Genomic DNA, 26,745 nt, shown 5'->3' with positions numbered 1-26,745 from the left:
GGGGAGGTATTGGGAAAAGAGGGTTAGGGGTAAGGGTTAGTGTTAGGTTCTCTTACCTAGTGCTGTCGGGATGCCGCTGTCGGTATTCTGACCAGCGGCATCCAGACCTCTGGGATTCCATACCCAACCCGCACTGACCATTCAATGATTTTCAATTCCTTTATCTTAAAGCCTCTATGTCACACCTGTTTGTTTGTCCTTCCCTTTTAGAATGTAAGCTCTTACGAGCAGGGCCCTCTACCCTCTTGTGCTTCTCCCTACTTTACTTCATCTACTTTTTACTCCCCACTAGGGCACCTAACATTTGGTTGTTTAAGCTCTGCTTATGTGTGTGTTATGGTCACTAATGTAGCAATATTATCCATGTCCTTGTCCTGCATTGTATTGTATTGTATTGTACTGTAATGGTGCATACACACGATCAGATTTTTCCTTCAGATATGAACGATAACGATTTAAAAATCGTTCAGTCGTTCATATCTGAAGGAAAATCGTTCATATCTGACATGCCTGAACGATGGACGATCAACGATGCGCGTTCCCGATGGTCAGATAACGATTTCTGACATCTGATGGGTTTGCAGTCAGACTTGGACGATTCCATTCATTTTAATGCAGTCAAAAATCGTTCAATCGTTCAAATCGTTCAAATCGTTCAAAACTTTGTTAAAATCGTTCAAATCGTTCAGATCGTTTAATCGTTCATCTGACAAATCTGACAAGTCTGACAAATCTGACCGTGTGTACGCTCCATAAGTGTTTGGTCACCTATTTGTTTATATACTTTGCAAGGCGATGCAGAACACTTGTGGCGCCATATAAATAAATAATAATAATAATAATAATAATAATAAAAGCCACCAGTAAATACTGAAACAAACCCCACAGCATTGCTATGCAGGGATCATTTGTCCGTGTGTATGTGCACATTAGTGACTAAGGGCCTGATTCAGACCCACTCGCGAGCGGCTGTCCGCTCGCAAGTGGGTCGATGTTCTGCACTGAGCATGCGCACGACGGAGGGAGCTCCGTCGTGCGCATGCGCCAGACGCGACGATTTTCCTTCGCTCGTAGTGTCTCTTCAAAGGGGGCGTGCTGTCGATGTTGACTGACAGCACGCCCCCTTTGGTGGGCGTGCCGGGGGCGTGCCTCCCTGACGGGGGCGTTCCCACGGGAACGCCTCCCGTCAGAAGCCGGCCCACTGACATCACTAGTGATGTCAGTGGGAGTGATTTTGGCTCTGATAGAGCCAAAATCACTCCGAGCCTTGTGGTTGAAAAACTCAACCACAGGCTTTTGTACGCAGTTTCGATGGTCGCGATGGTCTCGACCATCGCGGCCATCAAACTGCACGCTCGTATAGGCTGTGGGTGGTGACCCACAGCTATACGAGCGTCCAGGAGGACGCTCCATAGTTATGGAGGACGGCCCTCATTCAGAGCGTGCGCTCTGCTCAGAGCGTACGGCTCTGAATGAGGGCCTAAAGCTCTTTGCCCTCAATCTACTACTGTGTCCTAAACATTCCCAACATTCCTAATTGATCATTAGTATGCATTTCATCTGCATTAGTACATATGCAGTGGTTTATAATGAAAGTCTGTTTGTATAAACCTTCAGAATTGTAGAAAACAGAGATGTCATTTAATTCAAGCTCATTATGAAGTTTTGAAAGTGATTATACCAAAGCTGGTAACATGAGAACCGGTCTTGGAATAAAACATCCAGCACTACTTTCACGTGCTGCTCCGTTGTTGCACGCCAGCCGCTGGAGGCAAATCTGAAATTTGTTGGTTTTGGTTTCTGTAGAATAAATAGATGAATCTGGAGTTTTTCATTTTCAAAATGAATTCACACACCACTTCTATAAAGGGCAGAAGGTCATTTTTTTATTTTAACTTTTGATGAAATGCCAAGTTAGTGGAAGCAGCTGTTTTATGTTCCTAATGTGTAACTGGCCAGGACAACTTGTGATAGAAAATAATTGTTTTTAATAAAATGGTCATAAAACTAAACATGTGAAAGTGCTTTTAAATAGATTGTTAATGTATTTCATTGCATTGTGTTTAACAGATATCTGTATCTGATTTTAGATTTACATTGTGTCTTGCCTTCACAGATATGACTTGAGTCTGGATGAGATTAGGGACCTGACATTTGAAAGAGTGAAATTTGCCATGAGCTTACCGCAAGTTCAACAAGCATTTCAGGAGATGGTAAGATGTTACAAATGTGTAATGCTAAATGTATATACAATACTAACAACAAGCAAGTATGAACACAGACATTAGTACAGTATTGAGCAATATACGAGCTGCATAATTTTATGGGCAAAAATGTAATGCACATAAATTCTATTAATTTAAAATCTATTATATAATTGTCCTTATGTCTGTCTAGACCAAGCCCTTTGCCACCTCCGATCACAGATGTTACAGGTCACAGCCCCTTGCAACCCTACTCACGGGTAAATTTACTAAAGTGAGAGCTTTTAGAATTGGAGATGTTGCCCATAGCAACCAATCAGATTCTAACTATTATCTTCTAGAATGGTACTAGTTACATATTAAGTTGAATCTGATTGGTCGCTATGGGCAACATCTCCACTTCTTAAAAGTCTCACTTAGTAAATATACCCAACAGAATTCACTGTCTGACAGCCAGGACACAGCTCCCCAGTCTCCTCACAGCTATCATTGGCTACCCTACAGGATACAGCCCCCTGCCATCTCCCCTTCACAGATCTCACTGGATTCCTGATAGAACACTGCCCTATGCCATCTCCCCTCACAGTTGTCACTGTTGCCTGACAGAACACAGCTCCTTTCCACCTTTTTTCACAGCTGTCACTGGCTGTCTCCCAGGAAACAGCCCCTGGTCTCCTCACGAGCGATCGGAATGTGCTCGCTCGTCCTGCCAGGACAGCCCAGTGGAATGAGTGACAGGAGAGGCCGTTTGAGGGTGGTAACAGGGGCAGGGCAGTAGTAACGGGGGAGTGGAGTTGCGGACGCAGGCATGCCAGAGTGTTTCAACTCCGTTTCAGAGGCGTGCATAATTAACAGGCAGCATCATAGTACACGTCTATTTCTTTATCCTTCACTTTTAGTCTCACACTAGTGTGATGCCATGGGGCGGTTCTGCTGGGTTGGCCTGGGGGGTCCCGTGCCCTGTATTTGTTCCGCAGGAGTGTTAGGGACCTGCCTGATAGAGGTCACCTGGACGCGGTGGGCAGGCCCATAATTATGGCCATTATTATGCTAAGAACCTCTTGGATGCAATTTAGCAATATTATTATTAGGTTCAGCATAGTTAGAGTGTGCACCTGCATCTGTCCTTTTTTTTGCTTGCAGCACTACAAGTCTCAGCAAGTAGCACCACACATTGTGCTTTGGGTATGCAATCTAGGGCCCCCCCCCCTATGTATCATAGTACACGTCACCTGGTAAATTTTTACACAGAACTGCTCGCAGTGTTTGCGGTAGGGTACAGTCAACCGCAAGTGCTGCTGTCTGATCCGATGTTTCCCGATGTACCGATGGTTGTATATACTTCCTGGAGATGACGTACGCAAGTGGGCGGCTAAAGACAGGCTGGTGGGCGTCTATAAACACAAAGTGATCGCTCGCCAAGACATAGTGGGCGTGCTTATGTTTTGCTGTGCGAGCTGATGCCTTGACGTCACTTAGCTGAATTTCCATACGCTGGGAGCGAGCGGGCCAACTAGCGAACGGTTCTGAATCAGGTCCACAGTCCCATGTCATCTCCCCTCACAGCAGTCACTGACTATCAGCCAGGACACAGCCCCCCAATGTCTTCACAGCTTTCACTAGCTGCCTGACAGAACACAGCCCCTTTCCACCTTTTCTCACAGCTGTCACTAGCTGCCTCCCAGGAAACAGCCCCTGATCTCCGCACAGTTCTCACTGACTTCCAGACAGAACACAGCCCCTTGACATGTCCCCTCACAGCTGTCACTGGCTGCCTGTCCCCTCACAGCTGTCACTGGCTGCCTGTCCCCTCACAGCTGTCACTGGCTGCCTGTCAGGACATCACCTTCAGCTGCTCCTCAAGTCATACCCAGCAAGCTGGCAGGTCAGACACAAGTCTCCTTCTGCAAAGAGGAGTCTCCCTGCACTGACTTGCGGCTCCTCAGGGCTGATGTAGAGACCTGCAATAGGGGTATCTGGCATTGATAACAGTATATTGATGACACCATTAGACAGATATTGATACTAAGGGCCTGATTCATTACGGATCGCTATTGAGATCGCAGCTGCAATTACGCATGCAGACCCACTGTGAAAATATGATAAAGTTTGCAATCACAACATAAAGATGCCCACTTCCCCTTACTCACATCCGTAATACTTTGCAAGTCTGCAAAAACATCGGTACCAACAAGTAACATCGGAGCCCCTTGCACAATTACACAAGCTCAGAATTTGCTAACCTCATTGCATGCAGTGAGTACTCAAGTGGCGTATGCCATCGCAGTGGCTAATTTATGCACGCCCCTGTAACGGTGTTCAAACCGTCGGATGCGCCTGCGTTCCTCCTACCACTCCTCCATCACCAACCCAAAAGCTCACTTCCTGTCAATCACTCTGCGATTGGTCTGCGTGGTCTCTGTGATCGCAGTGCCGTCGCAGTGGAGCCTTCACAAACGCACAGCGATGCATGCGCAGTACGCATCAATCGTCCATCGGGCATTTTTTTTTTTAGAACGGCCTCTTGGCCGCTCACATAGCTGTGACCACCCACAGCTATAGTGAGCGCCCAGGAAGATGGTTGCGATGGTCACGACCATCACGACCATCGGGCTTGCGACGAAACCCTTGTGATAGGGTCTCGTTGCCGCAAGCCCCAGAGAGCTTTCGGCTCAAACAGAGCCGAAAGCTCTCCCACTGACATCACTTGTGATGTCAGTGGAGCCGCCCCCAGACGGTAGGCGTTCTCATGGGAATGCCTCCGTCTGGGCAGCCATCCCCCGTCCCGCCCACCAAAGGGGGCGTGCTGTCACTCAACATCGACAGCACGCCCCTTTTGGTGCGAGACCCGGAGCGACGGCTTGCCCGTCGCTATCCGGTTCTCGCGCTTGCGCACGACGGAGCCAGCTCCGTCGTGCGCATGCGCACTGGCCCACCATCGACCCGGTTGCGAGTGCACAGCGCTTGCGACCGGGTCAGAATCAGGCCCAGAGACCGAAGTATGAAGGTGGGAGAAAGATTTGGGGAACATGGGTAAAGAGGGAGGGCCTTATTCAGACCGGTCGCAAGCGCTGAGCACTCGCAACCGGGTCGATGTTTGCCTACTGGGCATGCGCACGTCGGAGCCGGCTCCAACATGCGCATGCGCGAGACCTGGATAGCGACGGGCGCTCCGCCGCTACGGGTCTCGCACCAAAGGGGGCGAGCTGTCGATGTTGATTGACAGCTCGCCTTGTTTGGGAGGCGGGCAGGGGGGTGGCTGGCCAAACGGAGGCATTCCCGACGGAACGCTTGCCGTTTGGGGGCGGCCCCACTGACATCAGCAACTGATGTCAGTGGGGAGCTTCCTGCTCGATCAGAGCAGGAAGCTCCCTGGGGCTTGCGCTTGCAGAGACCCAACCTTAGGGTCCCGTCACAAGCCCCGATGGTCGTGATGGTCTTGACGCGACCATCACCCTGGTAACCCACAGCTTAGCTAGCGAAGAAGCGGCCGCCCTCATTCAGAGAGAGCGATCGCTTCTTGCGACCGCCTCTGAATGAGGACCAGAGTGAGACATGGAAAAAGGAGAATGGGGAGAGACAGATATGGGATAAGGCAGGCATAGAGAGAGAGAAACTAAGGGAAAATATCGGCAGTGCTGCCCACCACAGCTAGCAACCCGGCAAATGACATGTCAGTAATACTACTAACTTCTATAATATGAGAATTGATATTAAAGTAAACCTGTCAGTTCTACAAGCAGTTAGGTGGTTAAGGAGAATTCTGTACTTGTGACATTTCATTAATAAACTTGTCCCTGCCACGCTCCGGCCCTTAAAAAAGACTTTTGTTACCTCTCCGGTGCCTGTCCAGGCTGGTGCTGATGTCCACTCGCGCTGTGCATTACCCCCGGATGTTGCAGAGGTCTGCTCGCGCTGCACATCGTTCCCAGGGGAGGCAATCGGGAAGCCGAATGCCTAAATACCGGCAGCCGGCTTCCCGACTGTCTTATCCCGGCGAGGGTGAAATGCCGGGCGTCTAGATGTAAACGCCCGCATTTCCCCGACGCCGGGAGACCGGCGCCCGGCATCACGATCGTAGTGATGCCGGGCGCCGCGAGCGGACAGCCACGGGGGGGGAGGGTTATGTTTAGGGCTCCCGGGGGGGACTTAGAGTTAGGCACCCCCCCGGGAGGGTTAGGGTTAGGCTAGGGGGAGGGAGGGTTAGGGTTAGGCACCCCCGGGGGGGACTTAGGGTTAGACACCCCCCCGGTTTAGGCAGCGGGGAAGGGGGTGGTTAGGGTTAGGCACTTAGAGGGGGGATTAGGGTTAGGCACTTGGGGGGGAAGTTAGGGTTAGGCACCCCTAAGGAGGGTTAGGGTTAGGGGGGTTAGGTTAGTGGATACTTACCTATCCACGATCGGGATTTCCAGCGCTGTCGGGCTTCCGCTGCGTCGCACTCTGCTTCTGTCGGGCTGCCGCTGACGGGAATCGAACCGCCGGCCATGCGGCCGACGGTATTTCATACCAATTCCATTCCCAGCTGGTACTGAGGCCTGTCTGTATTGCTCCTGCCCCGTCCACTCAGTGTCCTGCTGCTGGGCATGGAGGTGGCTCTCTGTGGCTCCTTGCTCACAATGTGTCTTCCCAGCATGATGGCACAGAAGCTGCACGGGTGCAGCAATGTTGAACTGTCACCTGACTCTCTTCCGCCTCTCAGAGCACTGCTCCCAGACCAGCTGATCGCAGCATCCAATCCCTGGGGATCCTTCCCTATAAATTTGATTTCCTGACTGGCCTCTTTTGCAAGTACAACATCGCTTCTTGCTGAAGTTACAGCTCTGTGCTGAGCTCCCAGGTACTTTGTAACTAAACGGTTGCAAAGCTGCACGCAGGACACTTTGCAATTCCGACCCTTGCAGATATGGTAATGCAGCACTAGGCATCACGCCTCCTGTGCATTACTTATCCGAGCTGCGTTGTCCAACGCAGCATTGGATAATCTGCGTAACATCGGCTGGCTGCGGTGACCCATGGGATACTGCAGCCGGCCGCCACAGTTTAGAGGAAGAGACCAGGAAATCTCTGTTTCATTTCGGGAAATGGAGGGCATCGCCGCCCCCTCCCCGCCCACAAACGGCAGCAGACTGTCAATCGCAGAATGCGTCCTACGCCTGCGCAGATTCCCAAACATTGGGAATCTGCGTTCAGCAGTGCCCGCTGAATCAGGCCCACAGTCCGTTATATCCAGTTCTTATATCTGGTAAACAAGTCTCCTATACCATCTTGCTCACCAGTTGGTTTTACCACTGAGACTTGTTCTTACAGCCTCCATCGGTTCCAGACGATACCTCCAACCATCGGTCCCATCCAATGCCTCCAACATCGGACTCTTATCAATTAAGTTCCTAAATGAATCAACATCGGTCCCAACCGATCAAGTTCATCAATTCATCAACATTGGACTCTAATCAATTAAGTTCTTCAATTCATCAACATCGGTCCAAACTGATGAAGTTCATCAATCATCACCATTGGACTCATATCAATTAAGTTCTTCAATTCTTTAACATCGGTTCCAAACCGATATAGGCCCTGATTCAGACCCACTCGCGAGCGGCTGTCTGCTCGCAAGTGGGTCGATGTTCTGCACTGAGCATGCGCACGACGGAGGGAGCTCCGTCGTGCGCATGCGCCAGACGCGACGAGCGAAGGAAAGTCCTTTGCTCGTTGTGTCTGATCAAAGTGGGCGTGCTGTCGATGTTGATTGACAGCACGCCCCCTTTGGTGGGCGTGCCGGGGGCGTGCCTCCCTGACGGGGGCGTTCCCACGGGAACGCCTCCCGTCAGAAGCCGGCCCACTGACATCACTAGTGATGTCAGTGGGAGTGATTTTGGCTCTGATAGAGCCAAAATCACTCCGGAGCTTGCGGTTGAAAACCTCAACCGCAGGCTCCGGCTCGCAGTTTCGATGGTCGCGATGGTCAAGACCATCGAGGCCATCAAACTGCATGCTCGTATAGCCTGTGGGTGGTGACCCACAGCTATACGAGCGTCCAGGAGGACGCTCCATTTTCATGGAGGGCGGCCCTCATTCAGAGCGTGCGCTCTGCTCAGAGCGTACGGCTCTGAATGAGGGCCATAGTGTCAACATTATATTCAAATCTATCAAGTTATCTAATTCATCAATATCGGTCTCAAACCGATCCAGTGTATTTTGTTGTATTGCAGTTGAGTCTGCAGCTGTGATGCAGTTGAGTCGGTCCGCAGATGTATTGCAGCTGAGTCGGTCCGCAGCTGTATTGCAGCTGAGTCGGTTCGCAGCTGTATTGCATTTGAGTCGATCCACAGCTGTAATGCAGTTGAGTCGTTCTGCAGCTGTATTGCATTTGAGTCGATCCACAGCTGTAATACAGTTGAGTCGGTCTGCAGCTGTATTGCATTTGAGTCGATCCACAGCTGTAATGCAGCTGAGTCAGGCCGCAGCTGTTATGCAGTTGAGTCAGGCTGCAGCCTGACTCAACTGCTGACTATATGGAAAGCACATCTCAAATAGACAATATACAGAACAAGAAACAAGACAACTCATAAAAAATCTCACCAAAATTAGCAATCACTCTAATCCACTGTGGTCTGTTTCTACAATAGCAATTGAATCAGTATGAATTGAATAGCTTATAATATAAAGTGGTTTCAATAGAAACCACCACCATATAGAATACGCCATGTCGGATTATCGCTCACAAAGACATCTTACTTTATTTTCCCCTAGGTATCAAAGTTTTGATGAGGATAAAGTGGATTGGTTGCTCATAGCAACCGATCAACTTCTAACTATCATAGACTGTGCTAGATAACTGATAGCTGGCTGGTAAGAGCAACTTTCCACTTTATCTCTCTCGAAGGTTTGATATATCTCCCCCTATACCTTACACTTACATGTATCTGTTTGTATCATCTTAATAAAGGGTGGCAAGCAGGGCTGAAGTTAGGCTCATCGCGGCGCTCGCCTCTCAGTAGATAGTAGTCATCCTCTACCTTTATGACCTCCATAAAATACCACAGTATCAATTACCCAGTGACCGTCACATAATACAGACAATGTCAATGACTGCCATATAATACACACAACCTTAATGGCCACCATATAATGCAGGGTATATCACCATGACTGCCTATAATACAGAGAACATCAAATGTCCGCCATACAGTATAGAAAGTATTATTGACTGCCATATAATTCAGAGAGTATCAGTGTCCGCCATACTATATATAATACAACAAAGGAGTGTGACCGCTATACAATACAGAGTATTTTTGATTGCATTACAATATCATTCCCTCAGCAATAATGAGCCTCCTAAAATCATTAACTACTTAAGCTGCATAGTAACAGCCCCATTTAATAAAATAAACCTCTTCTCTTTACAATTATTATTTACAAATAAATACATTTATGTACATTAAGATCCTAATTACATCCCTCAGTCTCATAAAAAACCTTAATCCTATTTAACCCCGTTAAATCATTAGCCCCTAACTGTCCCCTCCTTATTATTAGTATTATCTACCATAAGATATACAGTCAGGTGCATAAATATTGGGACATTGAGAGAATTTTCATATTTTGGCCTCTATTCACCACCACAATGGCTTTGAAATGAAACAAACAAGATGTGCTTTAACTGCAGACTTTCAGATTTAATTTGAGGGTCATTACATCCAAATCAGGTGAACGGTGTAGGAATTACAACGGTTTCTATATGTGCCTCCCACTTTTTAAGGGGCCAAAAGTAATGGGACTATCAACTCAAAAGCTATTTCATGGACAGGTGTGGGCTATTCCCTCGTTATTTCATTATCAATTAAGCAGGTAAAAGGTCTGGAGTTGATTCTAGGTGTGACATTTGCATTTGGAATCAGTTGCTGTCGACTCTCAATATGAGATCCAAAGAGCTGTCACTATCAGTGAAGCAAGCCATCATTAGGCTGAAAAATCAAAACAAACCCATCAGAGAGATAGCAAAAACATTAGGTGTGGCCAAATCAACAGTTTGGAGCATTCTTAAAAAGAAAGAATGCACCGGAGAGCTCAGCAACACCAAAAAACCCGGAAGACCACGGAAAACAACTGTGGTGGATGACAGAAGAATTATTTCCCTGGTGAAGAAAAACCCCTTCACAACAGTTGGTCAAATCAAGAACACTCTCCAGAAGGTAGGTGTATATGTGTCAAAGTCAACAATCAAGAGAAGACTTCACAAGAGTGAATATAGAGGGTTCACCACAAGATGTAAACCATTGGTGAGCCACAAAAACAGGAAGACCAGATTAGAGTTTGCCAAACAACATCTAAAAAAGCCATTACAGTTCTGGATCAACATCCTCTGGACAGATTAGACAAAGATCAACTTGAACCAGAGTGATGGGAAGAGAAGAGAAGGAAAGGAACTGCTCATGATCCAAAACATACCACCTCATCAGTGAAGCATGGTGGTGGTAGTGTCATGGCGTTGGCATGTATGGCTGCCAATGGAACTGGTTCCCTTGTATTTATTGATGATGTGACGGCTGACAAAAGCAGCAGAATTAATTTTGAAGTGTTTCGGGCAATATTATATGCTCATATTCAGTCAAATGCTTCAGAACTCATTGGACGGCGCTTCACAGTGCAGATGGACAATGACCCGAAGCATACTGCAAAAGCAACCAAAGAGTTTTTTAAGGCTAAAAAGGGGAATGTTATGCAATGGCCAAGTCAATCCCCTGACCTGAATCCGATTGAGCATGCATTTCACTTGATGAAGACGAAACTGAAGGGAAAATGCCCCAAGAACAAGCAGGAACTGAAGACATTTGCAGTAGAGGCCTGGCAGAGCATCACCAGGGATGAAACCCAGCGTCTGGTGATGTCTATGCGTTCCAGACTTCAGGCTGTAATTGCCTGCAAAGGATTTGCAACAAAGTATTGAAAAAAGTGAAAGTTAGATTTAGGATTGTTTAGTTTGACCCATTACTTTTGGCCCCTTAAAAAGTGTGAGGCACATATAGAAACCGTTGTAATTCCTGCACCGTTCACCTGATTTGGATGTAATTACCCTCAAATTAAATCTGAAAGTCTGCAGTTAAAGCACATCTTGTTTGTTTAATTTCAAAGCCATTGTGGTGGTGAATAGAGGCCAAAATATGAAAATTATGTGAATGTCCCAATATTTATGCACCAGACTGTATAAACTAGGAAAATGCTCTGTCTTCATAGTAATTATTTACCTTCATAACTCATTTATATGTCTTTTTTTTTCAACATTTGTACAAACGTTTCAAAACGGAATATTCTCATTTAAATTAAAATGTACTCAAAATGTTTATAGTACATCATATATTAGGACTTGTATGTTCTGTAATTTACATTGGTGAATTGAAGTAATTAAAACAATGAGCAAGTCTCTGATGTAATTAAAACAATGAGCAATTTATCTACTTACAGTTTTTTTTTGTTTTAATGTGCTCAGATTGATAAAAAGAAAAACTTTGTCAACAAAAGTCTGATAATGGGGGAAGTTCTTTGTACAGCTGATATGACAACTGGAGTAAAGGTAAGAGTTCGGAGATCATCAACCAACCTAGATTCCTGTATAGAATTTAGTATGCCATGTACAATTTCAAAGCCACTTATCACACCACTAAAGTCACCTTTGATTGTAACATTTATTAGGGGGAAGGTAAATGCAAAAATGATAATATGGGTCAAGAAAAACAAAAATGTCTTCTCTCATAACCACTAAAAACAATATTGTAAAGCAGATCTATCTGGTCCTAAAGGCAGCACAACTTAAATAGTATTTTACAAAAGCCGCCTCTTCCGAACTAGTGCAACTGTGGGGTTCTATGCCCAGGATCCCAGTAGTTTGGGAGATGGCCACCCACAGCATCTTTTACTAGCTACTTAGTGGGCAGTGAGTATTAGTAGGGGACCAGTGTCATTTATTTAAACCTTTTGAAGATGCCACATATCTGGTGAGCACAGGCATGTGAGTGACAGGGACATAATGGTGCTCAGCTTGTGTCTAGTACATCACCAGTAATGAAAAGCCAGCTATTTTCAAATTTATTTTTAAAGTATTTATTGTGAATTACTGTAGGTTGATGACTGTCAATGCAAGTAATGCTAGTGAAAAGCATAAGGGGAGAATGTGTTGTATAGGAAATGGTGAAGTGATCAATGTTATTTTCTGGGGTTAATAAGGATGACAGGGGCAAACGCAGGATTTGTAAGGGGGGGTTTCTGCATATGTATGTATGTATGTATATGTATACAATTATATATATATATATATATATATATATATATACTGTACATACCACCCACATGCCTCTCACACATGGACAGTTACATTTTTACAATGTATTGTGTAAGTATAGTTGTATTCCCAATTTGAACTGCCCCCTCCTCCCCTCCCATTCACAGACACAGACACTCAGAGCAGATTACAAAGACACTTACACTGCAGATTACACACACTACACATTACACACACTGCACATTACAGACACTTACACTGCACATTACACACACTGCACATTACAGACACCTACACTGCAGATTAGACACACTGCACATTACACACACTGCACATTACAGACACACTGCACATTACACAGACACTTACACTACAGATTACACACACAGACACTTACACTGCACATTACACACACAGACACTTACACTGCACATTACACACATAAAAACACTGCACATTACACACTGCACATTACACATACACACTGCCCATTACACACACAGACACACTGCACATTACACACACATACACACACTGTACATTACACACACAGACACTTACACTGCACATTACACACACAGTCACACTGCAGATTACACACAGACACACTGCACTTTACACACGCTGCACATTACACACACTGCACATTACACACAGACACTTACACATTACATACAAACACCTTGCACTGCACATTACACACACTCGGACTACAGACCATCTCCCCCCACACCCATGGTATAAAAAGAGCAGGCAGGTACCTGTGACGATGTTTGTGGCCGTCCTAATTACATGCTGATCAGCAAGTCCGGACTTGAGCAGGTGAGGAGGAGAGCAGTGAGTGACATCACTGGCACATGGGAGCTGTCAGGGAGGAGCTGCAGCCACAGCAGCTCCCCAGTACTGCAGTGCTTAGCCATCTCCAAAGCTACGCGGAAGCTGCCCAGTCGGAGCTCACAGACCGGCCTGATGAGACAGAGACAAAGCTCTCTGTCTCACTTTAAAAAGACAAATAATACTTATGCTCTGCGGGGATTGATTGGCCTGGCAGGGTTTTTTTCTAGGTACTCAGAAACCCCCCCTGTGTGCGCTACTGGATGATAGGAATGGGTTGGGTACGGGATCCCGGCGGTCAAAATCTTGATGCCAGCATCCCGACAGAGTTAGGATACCAACACCTTTTGGTAGATATCCTAACCCTTCTCCTTCCCCCTACCCTAACCCTCCCTCCTCGGTGTCTAAACCTAACCTCCCTCCCTAGTACCTAAATGTAACCTCCCCGCATCCTAAACCTAACCCTCCCCTCCTAGTGCCTAACCCTCCTGCCGGGATTCTGACAGGTGTAGGGATTGACCAGATCCCTTAGGAACTATGCCCACAGAACTTTAAAATGGCATACCCAGTGCCAGATCCGGGTGACACTGAGGGGGAATTCAGTTAGCCCCGATAATTTATCAGTGGTGAAAAAGGAGTTAGCCTTGGGCTTTATCGCCCCAGGCTGTTCAATTAGGCTCTTTTTTCCCCAATACCTTTGTTGACGCCCGTTAAATGAACGTGTTAACTGGCGTTGACACACAGAATCTGTGAAGAGTTCACAAATTTGTGCATTGAAAGGGTTGTGGCACCCATTAACCACTTAGTTATTGGGGATTTTTTTCACTGCCTGAGCCTTACTTCAGGGTTTATTGACTAGCCCCGGGGGCTCAACTAATCTGCGGAAAAATACTGTGGCTAATTGAATCCCCCCTTATTCTGTTAGTTCTAGCAAGAGACCTATTAAATTAAGTATCATCATCATCAATAAGCACAAAATTAGCACACCTTAGGAAAGGAATTGTAGGAAAAGAAAAACAAAACAAATGGTTACATGTACTATTGCAGTGTTTACTGTTTCTGTTGTGTATTTCAGTGTGGAGTCATTTGTTGGTTGTTTGGAGGCGCAGTTATGAATCTTGGAAGTCCAGAACACATTCAGAAATGGTTTGTTCCATTAAAGGTATGACCTATTCCTATAATTTATAAATATATATTGGGAATGAAGTGCAGAAGGCTTGTGGAGAAAGATATTAGCTATTTGATGGAACTATGGGCCTTATTCAGGTTTGATCGCACGGCTGCGTTTTCACGCAGCCTGTCGATGTTCGAGTTCTGCGTATGCGCATGCATCGCAGTGCGCGAACCGGCCCCTGCGATCGGGAAACGATCGCAGTGAGCACTCAGGACCTCATTCAGAGTCGATCGCTTGCTGCAAGCGATCGCTCTGAATGAGGGCGGCCTCTTACTTTTTTAAGTGCCGCCTCCTGGTCGATCGCTAGGCTGTGGGTTACCACCCACAGCTCATGCGATCGACCAAGGTGATGGTCGCGATGGTCAAGACCATCGGGGCTTGCGACGAGACCCTAAGGGTGGGTCTTGTCAACCGCAAGCCCCAGGGAGCTTCCTGCTCTGATCGAGCAGGAAGCTCCACACTGACATCATTGCTGATGTCAGTGGGGCCGCCCCCAAACGGCAAGCGTTCTGTCGGGAACGCCTCCGTTTGGCTGGCCACACTCCCTGCCCGTCTCCCCCTTTGGTGCGAGACCCGTAGCGACAGAGCGCCCGTCGCTAGCCGGGTCTCATGCATGCGCACGTCGGAGCTGGCTCCGTCGTGCGCATGCCCAGTGGGGAAACATTGACCCGGTTGTGAGCTCTCAGCGCTTGCGACCGGGTCTGAATGACCCCCTCAGTCCAATCACATAGTGATTGACATGAAGTGTCTGTTTGGGGGTGGAAAGGGGGGGGGGGGGGGGGTCGGCAGAACGCATGCGTACCTGTGCGTTTAAACGCCGTTACAGGGACGTGCATAATTAAGCTCCTGCGATTGTATAGTCTGGCAAAGGTCTAGATGGTGACAGGAAGTTTAGCAGTTTGTGCGGTAGGGTCAGGTCAACAACAACTGTGCGAATGGTTCCGATGTTACCGATGTTTCTACTTCAGGGTCCATAGGGTATCCACAGGATACCTTGGGGTATAGGTGTGACGTCAGTCGCAGGGCACCAAAGAGTTAAGCTTTCAGCCTCCCAGGATGCACTAGGTCCCCCTCCTATACCCCGCCCCCGGGCCAAGGCACCTCAGTTTAGTTTGGTGCCCGGCCGGCGTCGGGTGCACCTGTTGGAGTGGGGGCTAAGAAGAGCCCCTGAAGCTTTTCTGCATGCAGCTGTGGCTGCACATCTGGATGTACAGCATGGACAGTCAGTCCTGACGTCCATGCTGTCTTCCCTACACACCCGCCGGTACCAGAACGCCGGTACCGATCCGGGGATGCTGGTGAGCATCTGGGGTCACAGCTAGCGGTGACCCCAGATGTTCCGGACCATGGCCGGATCCAAGGGGGACAAAGGTAAGCAGCGGGGTCCCGCGGTGGGTCCCCGCTTGTCACATGGTCCAAAGTCCCCAGGCAGGGGGCTCCCTGGGGACTGGCTGCAGCGTGGAGCCAGGTACTGAACCTGCGCTTTCCACTACCCCCTGGGACAGCGGACCGCAGAAGAGCGGTAGCGCTGCGGCGTCCCAGGGGTTAAATGCATGCCAGGGGAGCGCGCCTTCCCTGTCTCACAGCCGGCGCCTCCCCCGCTGCACACAGCCCTCTCTGCACTGTGCTGACTGGCCCTGTGTCAGCGCTCCTCCCCCAGGCCAGCTTCTCTCTGCTCCTCGGCGGCCATCTTCTCTGCAACGCATGGTGAACGCTGCTGGAAGTCTGGAAGGAAGCATCGTGGTGTGGGTCCCCCCGCATACCTCTCCTCCGCTGTGGCTCAGGTCTGTGTATGCAGCGCTGTGTCCTACCAGGCCCTGTGTCTGTGTAGTTGAGTGATCAGCGCGGTTAGTGCAGGAATTGTTATTTCTCTGCATTGTATGTGACTGTGCTAGCGCTGCCTGTAACTTTTCTTCTCTAAACTGTCAGCTTTATTACTGTCCCTGTTCTTTCTGCTAAAGCCCTTGCGGTGCGGTGCTGCAGGGTGGTCTCTCGCCTATTTAATACTTAATTGGTGAGAGAGGTCACATACGTGGTGCCATCATGTCTGAAAGTGATTTTCCCCTCCGGCTACAGTGTACCACGTGCAAAGTACCGTTAGCGGAGGGGGAGGGTAGCGCGGAGGGCCTTTGCCGGCAGTGTTTGTCCATGGCGCGGCCTATTACGGTTACAGCACCGGTACAGGAGACGCCCTGGGCTTGTTTCGCTCAGGCGTTAACAGCTTTAGTGGGCCAGTTAGCTCCGCAGCCCGCGTTTACTCCGATGGGTTTGTCCCAGCAGTCTGTGGTGTCGTCACCCATGCAGGGGTTCCCACGACAATTGGTGGTACCCCACAGTCTCCCTATTTCCCCGCTCCCGGGTTCTCAGGAGCCAGCGTGGGTTAACTCCCTGACGAGTTCTGTACAGCACTTGTCGGATGTGTTGCAAGGGGAGTCTGTGATGCGGCCTCATAAAAGGCCGGTGGCGTCTCTGTCCTCTCCTTATGAGGATGACGAAGGGACGTCTGATGATGGGGAGATTCTGGATCCTTACGATCAGGAACCTCTCCATACTAAGGACGCTGATGCTAAGTCCAAAGTATATATTCCTGGACTTATTCGGGCGGTCCGCACAGCCTTGGTGATTGAGGACGAAGTTCCCCCAGCGGCTAAATCTAAGTATGCCTTTTTCAAAGATGTGAAGGGCGATGCCACAGTCTTTCCTCTTTCGGGTCAGTTGGTGGACCATTTAGAGGAGGCGTGGAAACAACCTGGCAAAAGATACCAGCCGCAGAGACGCCTGGCGGTGGCTTATCCGTTCGCGGATAATTATTTTGCTAAGTGGGAATCCCCTTCACAGGTGGATTCTCACGTGACCCGTCTTGTCCGTAGTGCCACATTGCCGATGCCATCCATGTCCTCCCTTAAGGATGCTACGGACCGCAAGGTAGAAATCTGCCTGAAGTCCACTTATTCCCTTGCAGGGGGGGCAGCACGGCCGGCTATGGCCATTTGCTGGGTTGCCAGAGCGATGGAGTGCTGGGCGGATTCATTAGAGGCTTCTTTTGAATCCGACTGTCCGGCCGAACTGGCGGAGTTGATTGGCAATCTCCGTGATTCGGCCACCTACATCAACGAGGCGGCTCTAGACATTAGTACTCTGGTGTCTAGAATTTCTTCAGCAGCGGTAGCTGCTCGTCGCACCTTGTGGCTGCGATCCTGGAAGGCGGACGCAGATTCCAAGAAAGATCTGGAAGCGTTGCCGTTTACCGGAGAAGTTCTCTTCGGTCCGGATCTGGATAAGATTGTGGCCACGCTGGCGGCAGCCAAATCTGCTTGTCTCCCGTCGGCCGCTGCTCCGTCTGGTTCTGGACCATCGTCCTTTCGGTCATCTAGGGCCCAGGGCAGGCCCAAACCACAGTCGTTTCCTCGACAGGCTGGCCCTAAGAAATCGGTCAAGCCCCAGAAACAGGCATGGAGTACCAGACGTCCGGCCCCCAAGCCAGATGACAAGCCTGCGGCCTGACGGTCCGGGCCTCCCTTTGGGGGATTCCAGGGTGGGAGGCCGCCTGCTGCAGTTCTCCCGGTGTTGGTCGTTCACTACGACAGACACTTGGGTTCTGGAGGTGGTCTCCCACGGGTACGCCCTCTCCTTCCGGCACAGACCCCCGGCTCGATTCTTCACCACGGGTCTACCATCAGACCGGAACAAGGCTACGGAGCTGCGGAAGGTATTGCACACTATGCTCCAGGCTGGAGTTATAGTGCCTGTTCCATTCTCCCAGAGGGGCCAGGGTTTCTATTCAAATCTATTTTTGGTACAGAAACCCAATGGGTCATATCGTCCGATTCTCAACCTCAAAGCACTCAACAAGTCTTTGCGGGTCCCGAAGTTTCGGATGGAGACCCTACGGTCCATCATTCTGGCGCTGGAACCTGGGGACTACATGGTGTCATTGGACATACAGGACGCTTACCTGCATGTCCCTATTCTTTTGCGCCATCAAGAGTTCCTTCGGTTTGCAATCCGCAGCGACCACTTCCAGTTTCGGGCGTTACCTTTTGGCCTGGCGACAGCACCACGTGTTTTCACCAAGGTGATGCCGGTCATGGCGGCTTCTCTGCGGCTGCAAGGAGTCCGCATGTTGCCGTACTTGGACGACCTGTTATTGGTGGCAGGATCTCCAGAGCTCCTGTTACACCACTTGGACCTGACCATTGCACTGCTGCAACGGCACGGCTGGCTAATCAACTGGCAGAAGTCCACTCTAATCCCGTCTCGGAGGATTCTGCATCTTGGAGCCTTATTGGACTCGGGACAGCAAAGGATCTTCGTGACGGAGGACAAGATCTCTGCTTTACAGTCAAGGGTGCGCAGTTGTCTGCACAGCCGCCGGGTGTCCTTACACTTGGCGATGAGGTTACTGGGCTCCGTGGTGTCGGTGTTCGACATGGTGGAATACGCCCAGTTTCATTCCAGACCTCTGCAGCACCTGATCCTGTCCAAGTGGAACGGGCTGCCTCAGTCTCTGAAGTTCCAGACGATTGTGCTCACCCCGGAGGTTCGCCTGTCCCTTGCGTGGTGGTTAAAGACGACCCACCTCAACAAGGGACGTCCGTTCTGGGTTCCAAATTGGGTCCTGTTGACAACGGACGCCAGTCTTCGGGGGGCTGGTGAGCAGTTTCGGGTCCACACTTGTTCCAGGGAAGGTGGACGCCGACAGAAGCGGAGCTTCCAATAAATATCTTGGAACTCCGTGCGGTCTTCAATGCTCTCCTGCAGGCACAGCGGTTTCTCCAGGGTCGCCCGGTGCAGGTCCAGTCGGACAACGCTACCACCGTGGCCTACATAAACAGGCAAGGAGGAACTCGCAGTCGGGCGGCTCTCGTAGAGGTCTCTCGGATCCTGGTTTGGGCGGAGCGCAATCTTCCGGCCATATCAGCGGTCTTCATCCCGGGAGTGCTAAATTAGGAGGCGGACTTTCTAAGTCGCCAGGACGTTCATCCAGGGGAATGGTCCCTGCACCCGGACGTTTTTCAACTACTGGTGGACAGGTGGGGTCTTCCAGAAATCGACCTCATGGCGTCCCGGCACAACAACAAGTTGCCGGTGTACGGGTCTCGCACAAGAGACGAAGGGGCGTCTCTGGTGGATGCTCTGTCCGTCCGGTGGACGTTCCGGTTTGCATACCTGTTCCCTCCGGTCTCCCTTCTTCCACGGGTAATCCGGAAATTCAAACAGGAAGGAGGGACGCTCCTGTTGATAGCTCCCGCGTGGCCCAGACGGCACTGGTTCTCAGACCTTCAGGGTCTGTCCGTGGACAGTCCTCTGCGGTTGCCGCTACGACCGGACCTTCTGTCTCAGGGTCCTTGCCTTCACCCGGACCTGACTCGGCTGTCTTTGACGGCGTGGCTGTTGAGACGGCCATGCTGAGGTCCCGGGGGTTTTCCAGCTCTGTGGTGCGTACCATGTTACGAGCTCGGAAACCGTCTTCCGCGAGGATATACCATCGCGTGTGGCATACGTTCTTCCAGTGGTGTCGACCGAGAGGTTATGCACCGCGGGAGTTTCGTCTGTCTCGGATTCTCGCCTTCCTGCAAGCGGGACTAGATCATGGGCTTCGCCTTGCTTCTTTGAAGGTACAGGTTTCGGCCCTATCTGTCTGGTTTCACCGTAGGATTGCTACAATCCCGGATGTGCGTACCTTTATGCAAGGTGTTCTCCGTATTCAGCCGCCCTTTGTTCCACCTGTGGCGCCTTGGGATTTGGTTGTGGTCCTGAGGGCTCTCCAAGGACCGCCGTTTGAACCACTGGGCTCAGTGGATATTAAATGGCTAACAGCTAAGACTGTTTTCCTTCTGGCCATTGCTTCGGCCAGACGTGTTTCTGAGTTAGGGGCTCTTTCTTGTAGACCCCCTTTCTTGGTTTTTCATGGGAACAGGGCAGTGCTCCGCACTCGGCCCGAGTTTCTTCCCAAAGTTGTTTCCCAGTTTCATGTTAACGAGGAAATAGTTGTTCCGGCCTTTAACTCACCGGGTCTTTCCGTGGGTGAGGCCTCTTTGGATGTTGTGCGGGCCTTAAGGACTTATGTTGACCGCACTTCTTCGTTTAGGAAATCGGACGCTTTGTTTGTCCTCTATGGCTTCCGTAAAAAGGGTTGGCCTGCTTCAAAGCAAACTTTGGCAGCCTGGATCCGTATGGCTATTTCTGAAGCTTATCTTCATGAAGGCCTACCGGTCCCTCCTTCTCTGAAGGCTCATTCCACTAGGTCTGTGGGTCCTTCGTGGGCAGCTCGACGTGGTGCCCCGGCAGTTCAGATCTGCAAGGCTGCTACGTGGTCTTCTGTCCATACCTTCGTGAGGTATTACAGGTTTGACACCTTCGCCTCTCAGGATGCTTCCTTCGGGCGTCGGATTCTCCTTTCTGCACAGGAGCGTCCCCACCCTTAAAGGATACTGCTTTGGGACATCCCCAAGGTATCCTGTGGATACCCTATGGACCCTGAAGTAGAAAATATGAGATATGGTAAGAACTTACCCTTGTTATCTCTATTTCTACGAAGTCCATAGGGTTCCACAGGACTCCCGCCCTGTCGCACCTGTGCTGCAGATGGGCTTTGCTCTGGTCACCGGTTTTCCGTCTCCCTCTGGTGAGAATGTGATTCTTGTATGTGTCCAGATCTTTGTTCTCTCTCTTCCTTCTCCTCCTCCGGCCTATGGCTTGGTAACTAACTGAGGTGCCTTGGCCCGGGGGTGGGGTATAGGAGGGGGACCTAGTGCATCCTGGGAGGCTGAAAGCTTAACTCTTTGGTGCCCTGCGACTGACGTCACACCTATACCCCAAGGTATCCTGTGGAACCCTATGGACTTCGTAGAAATAGAGATAACAAGGGTAAGTTCTTACCATATCTTATATTTTTCGCTGACTTGCGGATGCTTGTCATGGGAAGTGGGCGGCTTTATACAGTGATGGACGGCTTGGTATAGTGCTGTGGTTGCCGTGCGATTCCATTCAGTAGCCTATTTTCGCAGCTAGTGGGTGCGTGCGAACACAGCCGTGTGATCCAAGCTGAATAAGGCCCTTAGTTCAAGAGAGATCATTGGAATTAGAGTGTGTATATGATGGGAGACATGAGAGTAACAGTGGGATATGGGAGTGATTGCAGCAGGATGTGGTGTAGTCCGTGTAGAAAGAAGAAGACAGAAGATATTAAGGTACAGGGAGTTCCTGGATGAGAAATAAAGAAATAAGCTTATTTTGAATGTCCATACTGGGGGTAATCATAAATTCATGAAGATGAGGGTTAACGTAAGAGCTAAGAAAAAATGCTATTAGTTGTTGGCACTGTCATTCTGAGGATGTCATAAACGTATGATGCAGGTAGTACATTTCCCCCTGGTGGCCAGGCCAGGAAGTGGGTATGTTTACAATGGTATAAAACAGAATATGCCAAATAGGGCTTTATATTAGTATTATAAATAAAGCTCTGTGTTTTTTACTTTCATTTATTTGGGGACAGTATTTTTTTGATCTTTTGATTAAATTGACCATATCAGTCCTTTCCTGCACTATCCAGTACCTTTATACAAGTAAAAAAATGTCAGTCATCATGCATGCTTTTTCATTTGCCATGTCAACCCAAACACTGAATTGTGTGTCTCCTGTACTGCTGCTGATAATGCCGTCTTTCCTATCTCTTTGCTAATAGCTGCCTCCTGTAAAAGCTTTGTAGGATGTGCTGTCTACATTGCATCTTGTACCCTGTGCCAGGGCAAGCAGCCTATGATATAGTGCCCAGTACAGTGAAGCGTTAATAAATATAACTGATACTTGGAAAAACGGTATCACAACTCTCATTTAAAATGTTATTTTTCACAGTTTCTTCTGTGCAAATGAAAGTTTAAAGCACATTGATTGTGATAATCTGTTCAGCACAATTGTTCAATTTTTAACATTCACATCATTTCCAGTGTGCACAGCTTAAAGTGAGCACTTATTGCTCAGTTAGATATACACATTCTACATTCATTTAACAGAATGTCTGGGTTTAAGAAATTGGCACCTCAACTGTTGCTCGTCGTTTGGATCTCCACTATATAGACTTTAGGCTTTTGTCACTTTGGGCTCATTCCTATTAGGTGCCAGTTGGATCCTGCAAACCGTTCTCACGGCAAACTTGCACCACGAATTATAGTTGCAATCTAATTCCAAACTCGCATTGCTTGTTCTGAGGAAATTCACTTGTTTTGTGCGGACCTCCCTGAGCAGGGGAAAAGTTAGGGAAAGTCCAAACTGTCGGGACACAGGCCCTGATTCAGAGCCGGCGCTCGCTCTGAATCAGGGTGATTTTTTAAAATTTTTTACCCACCCCCGCCTCCAGGCCGCTCGCTAAGCTGTGGGTGACCACAGCGGCCTGGCGATGGTCGCGATTATCGCGACCTTCGGGCTTGCAACGAGACCCTTGTGGTAGGGTCTCGTCCACCGCAAGCCCCAGTGAACTTCCTGCTGTATTACAGGAGGAAGTTCACTACTGGCATCACTGGTGATGTGAATAGGGCCGCCCACAAACGGCAGGCGTTTCTACTGGAATGCCTCCGTTTGTCCAGCCACCCCCACTGCACGCCTACAAAACGGGGCGAGCTGTCAATCACAATCGACAGCCGCCCCGTCTTGTAGTGAGTCCCGCAGCGAGTGAGAAATTCACTCGCTACGGGGCTCGTGCACGCGCACGGCCATCGACCTGCTTGCGAGAGCTATGCGCTCACGATCGGGTCTGAATCAGGCCCAAAGTGCAGATCCTCTGGTACACCCCTCCCAATGAATAATCATGCAGTTGGATGAGTTTAAATAGCATAATCTGGTCAATAAAGACATGCAAATTTTCACGTGAATTTCTCTAAAAAGCTCATTAATGGGTAAAATGATGTGGGACAGGTATGTGGAGGTGTAAATGATATGGGACAGGTATGTGGAGGTGTAAATGATGTGGGACAGGTATGTGGAGGTATAAATGATGTGGGACAGGTATGTGGAGGTGTAAATGATGTGGGACAGGTATGTGGAGGTGTAAATGATGTGGGACAGGTATGTGGAGGTGTAAATGATATGGGACAGGTATGTGGAGGTGTAAATGATGTGGGACAGGTATGTGGAGGTATAAATTATGTGGGACAGGTATGTGGAGGTGTAAATGATGTGGGACAGGTATGCGGAGGTGTAAATGATGTGGGACAGGTATGTGTAGGTGTAAATGATGGGGGACAGGTATGGGGAGGTGTAAATTATGTAGGACAGGTATGTGAGAGTGTAAATGATGTGGGACAGGTATGTGGAGGTGTAAATGATGGGACAGATATGTGGAGGCGTAAATTATGTGGTACAGGTATGTAGAGGTGTAAATAATGAGACAGCTATGTGGAGGTGTAAATGATGTGGGACAGGTATGTGGAGGTGTAAATGATGGGACAGATATGTGGAGGTGTAAATGATGGGACAGATATGTGGAGGTGTAAATGATGTGGGACAGGTATGTGGAGGTGTAAATGATGTGGGACAGGTATGTGGAGGTGTAAATGATGGGACAGATATGTGGAGGTGTAAATGATATAGGACAGGTATGTGGGGGTGAAAAGGATATGGGACAGGTATGTGGGGGTGTAAATGATGTGGGAAAGGTATGTGGAGGTGTAAATGATGTGAGACAGGTATGTGGAGGTGTAAATGATGTGAGACAAGTATGTGGAGGTGTAAATGATGTATGACAGGTATGAGGATGTGTAAATGATGTGGGACAGGTATGTGGAGGTGTAAATGATGTGGGACAGGTATGTAGAGGTGTAAATGATGTGGGACAGGTATGAGGAGGTGTAAATGATGTGGGACAGGTATGTGGAGGTGTAAATGATGTGGGACAGGTATGTGGAGGTGTAAATGATGGGACAGATATGTGGAGGCGTAAATTATGTGGTACAGGTATGTAGAGGTGTAAATAATGAGACAGCTATGTGGAGGTGTAAATGATGTGGGACAGGTATGTGGAGGTGTAAATGATGGGACAGATATGTGGAGGTGTAAATGATGGGACAGATATGTGGAGGTGTAAATGATGTGGGACAGGTATGTGGAGGTGTAAATGATGTGGGACAGGTATGTGGAGGTGTAAATGATGGGACAGATATGTGGAGGTGTAAATGATATAGGACAGGTATGTGGGGGTGAAAAGGATATGGGACAGGTATGTGGGGGTGTAAATGATGTGGGAAAGGTATGTGGAGGTGTAAATGATGTGAGACAGGTATGTGGAGGTGTAAATGATGTGAGACAAGTATGTGGAGGTGTAAATGATGTATGACAGGTATGAGGATGTGTAAATGATGTGGGACAGGTATGTGGAGGTGTAAATGATGTGGGACAGGTATGTAGAGGTGTAAATGATGTGGGACAGGTATGAGGAGGTGTAAATGATGTGGGACAGGTATGTGGAGGTGTAAATGATGTGGGACAGGTATGTGGAGGTGTAAATGATGTGGGACAGGTATGTGGAGGTGTAAATGATGGGACAGGTATGTGGAGGTATAAATGATATGAGACAGGTATGTGGAGGTGTAAATGATGTGGGACAGGTATATGGAGGTGTAAATGATGTGGGACAGGTATGTGGAGGTGTAAATGATGTGTGACAGGTATGTGGAGGTGTAAATGATGGGACAGGTATGTGGAGGTGTAAATGATATGAGACAGGTATGTGGAGGTGTAAATGATGTGGGATAGGTATATGGAGGTGTAAATGATGGGACAGGTATGTGGAGGTGTAAATGATGTGGGACAGGTATGTGGAGGTGTAAATGATGTGGGACAGGTATATGGAGGTGTAAATGATGGGACAGGTATGTGGAGGTGTAAATGATGTGGGACAGGTATGTGGAGGTGTAAATGATGGGACAGGTATGTGGAGGTGTAAATGATATGAGACAGGTATGTGGAGGTGTAAATGATGTGGGACAGGTATGTAGAGGTGTAAATGATGTGGGACAGGTATGAGGAGGTGTAAATGATGTGGGACAGGTATGTGGAGGTGTAAATGATGTGGGACAGGTATGTGGAGGTGTAAATGATGGGACAGATATGTGGAGGCGTAAATTATGTGGTACAGGTATGTAGAGGTGTAAATAATGAGACAGCTATGTGGAGGTGTAAATGATGTGGGACAGGTATGTGGAGGTGTAAATGATGGGACAGATATGTGGAGGTGTAAATGATGGGACAGATATGTGGAGGTGTAAATGATGTGGGACAGGTATGTGGAGGTGTAAATGATGTGGGACAGGTATGTGGAGGTGTAAATGATGGGACAGATATGTGGAGGTGTAAATGATATAGGACAGGTATGTGGGGGTGAAAAGGATATGGGACAGGTATGTGGGGGTGTAAATGATGTGGGAAAGGTATGTGGAGGTGTAAATGATGTGAGACAGGTATGTGGAGGTGTAAATGATGTGAGACAAGTATGTGGAGGTGTAAATGATGTATGACAGGTATGAGGATGTGTAAATGATGTGGGACAGGTATGTGGAGGTGTAAATGATGTGGGACAGGTATGTAGAGGTGTAAATGATGTGGGACAGGTATGAGGAGGTGTAAATGATGTGGGACAGGTATGTGGAGGTGTAAATGATGTGGGACATGTATGTGGAGGTGTAAATGATGTGGGACAGGTATGTGGAGGTGTAAATGATGGGACAGGTATGTGGAGGTATAAATGATATGAGACAGGTATGTGGAGGTGTAAATGATGTGGGACAGGTATATGGAGGTGTAAATGATGTGGGACAGGTATGTGGAGGTGTAAATGATGTGGGACAGGTATATGGAGGTGTAAATGATGTGGGACAGGTATGTGGAGGTGTAAATGATGTGGGACAGGTATGTGGAGGTGTAAATGATGGGACAGGTATGTGGAGGTGTAAATGATATGAGACAGGTATGTGGAGGTGTAAATGATGTGGGACAGATATGTGGAGGTGTAAATGATGTATGACAGGTATTTGGGGGTGTAAATGATGGGACAGGTATATGGAGGTGTAAATTATGGGGGACAGGTATGTGGAGGTGTAAATGATGGGTCAGGTATGAGGAGGTGTAAATGATGTGGGACAAGTATAAGGAGGTGTAAATGATGTGGGACAGGTATGTGGAGGTGTTAATGATGTGGGACAGGTATGTGGAGGTGTAAATGATGGGTCAGGTATGAGGAGGTGTAAATGATGTGGGACAGG

General features: G+C 48.5%; 1 protein-coding gene across 2 annotated transcripts in view; it reads left to right on the top strand.

The window, feature by feature from the left end:
• Positions 1–26,745, top strand: part of ACOXL (acyl-CoA oxidase like) — a 549,975-nt gene that overhangs the window by 72,980 nt on the left and 450,250 nt on the right. For both annotated transcript variants that reach the window (XM_088477381.1, XM_088477382.1), the window contains exons 2-4: positions 2,117–2,213; positions 11,695–11,778; positions 14,393–14,479. In XM_088477381.1, coding sequence (XP_088333507.1) covers positions 2,117–2,213; positions 11,695–11,778; positions 14,393–14,479 — 268 coding nt within the window. The remainder of the gene's footprint in view (positions 1–2,116; positions 2,214–11,694; positions 11,779–14,392; positions 14,480–26,745) is intronic.

Source organism: Taudactylus pleione, unplaced genomic scaffold (genome assembly GCF_031769625.1).
Source record: "Taudactylus pleione unplaced genomic scaffold, aTauple2 ptg000201l, whole genome shotgun sequence".
NCBI lineage: Eukaryota > Metazoa > Chordata > Amphibia > Anura > Myobatrachidae > Taudactylus > Taudactylus pleione.
Note: the sequence above shows the minus strand (reverse complement) of the source record. Positions and strands in the feature narration are given on the sequence as shown.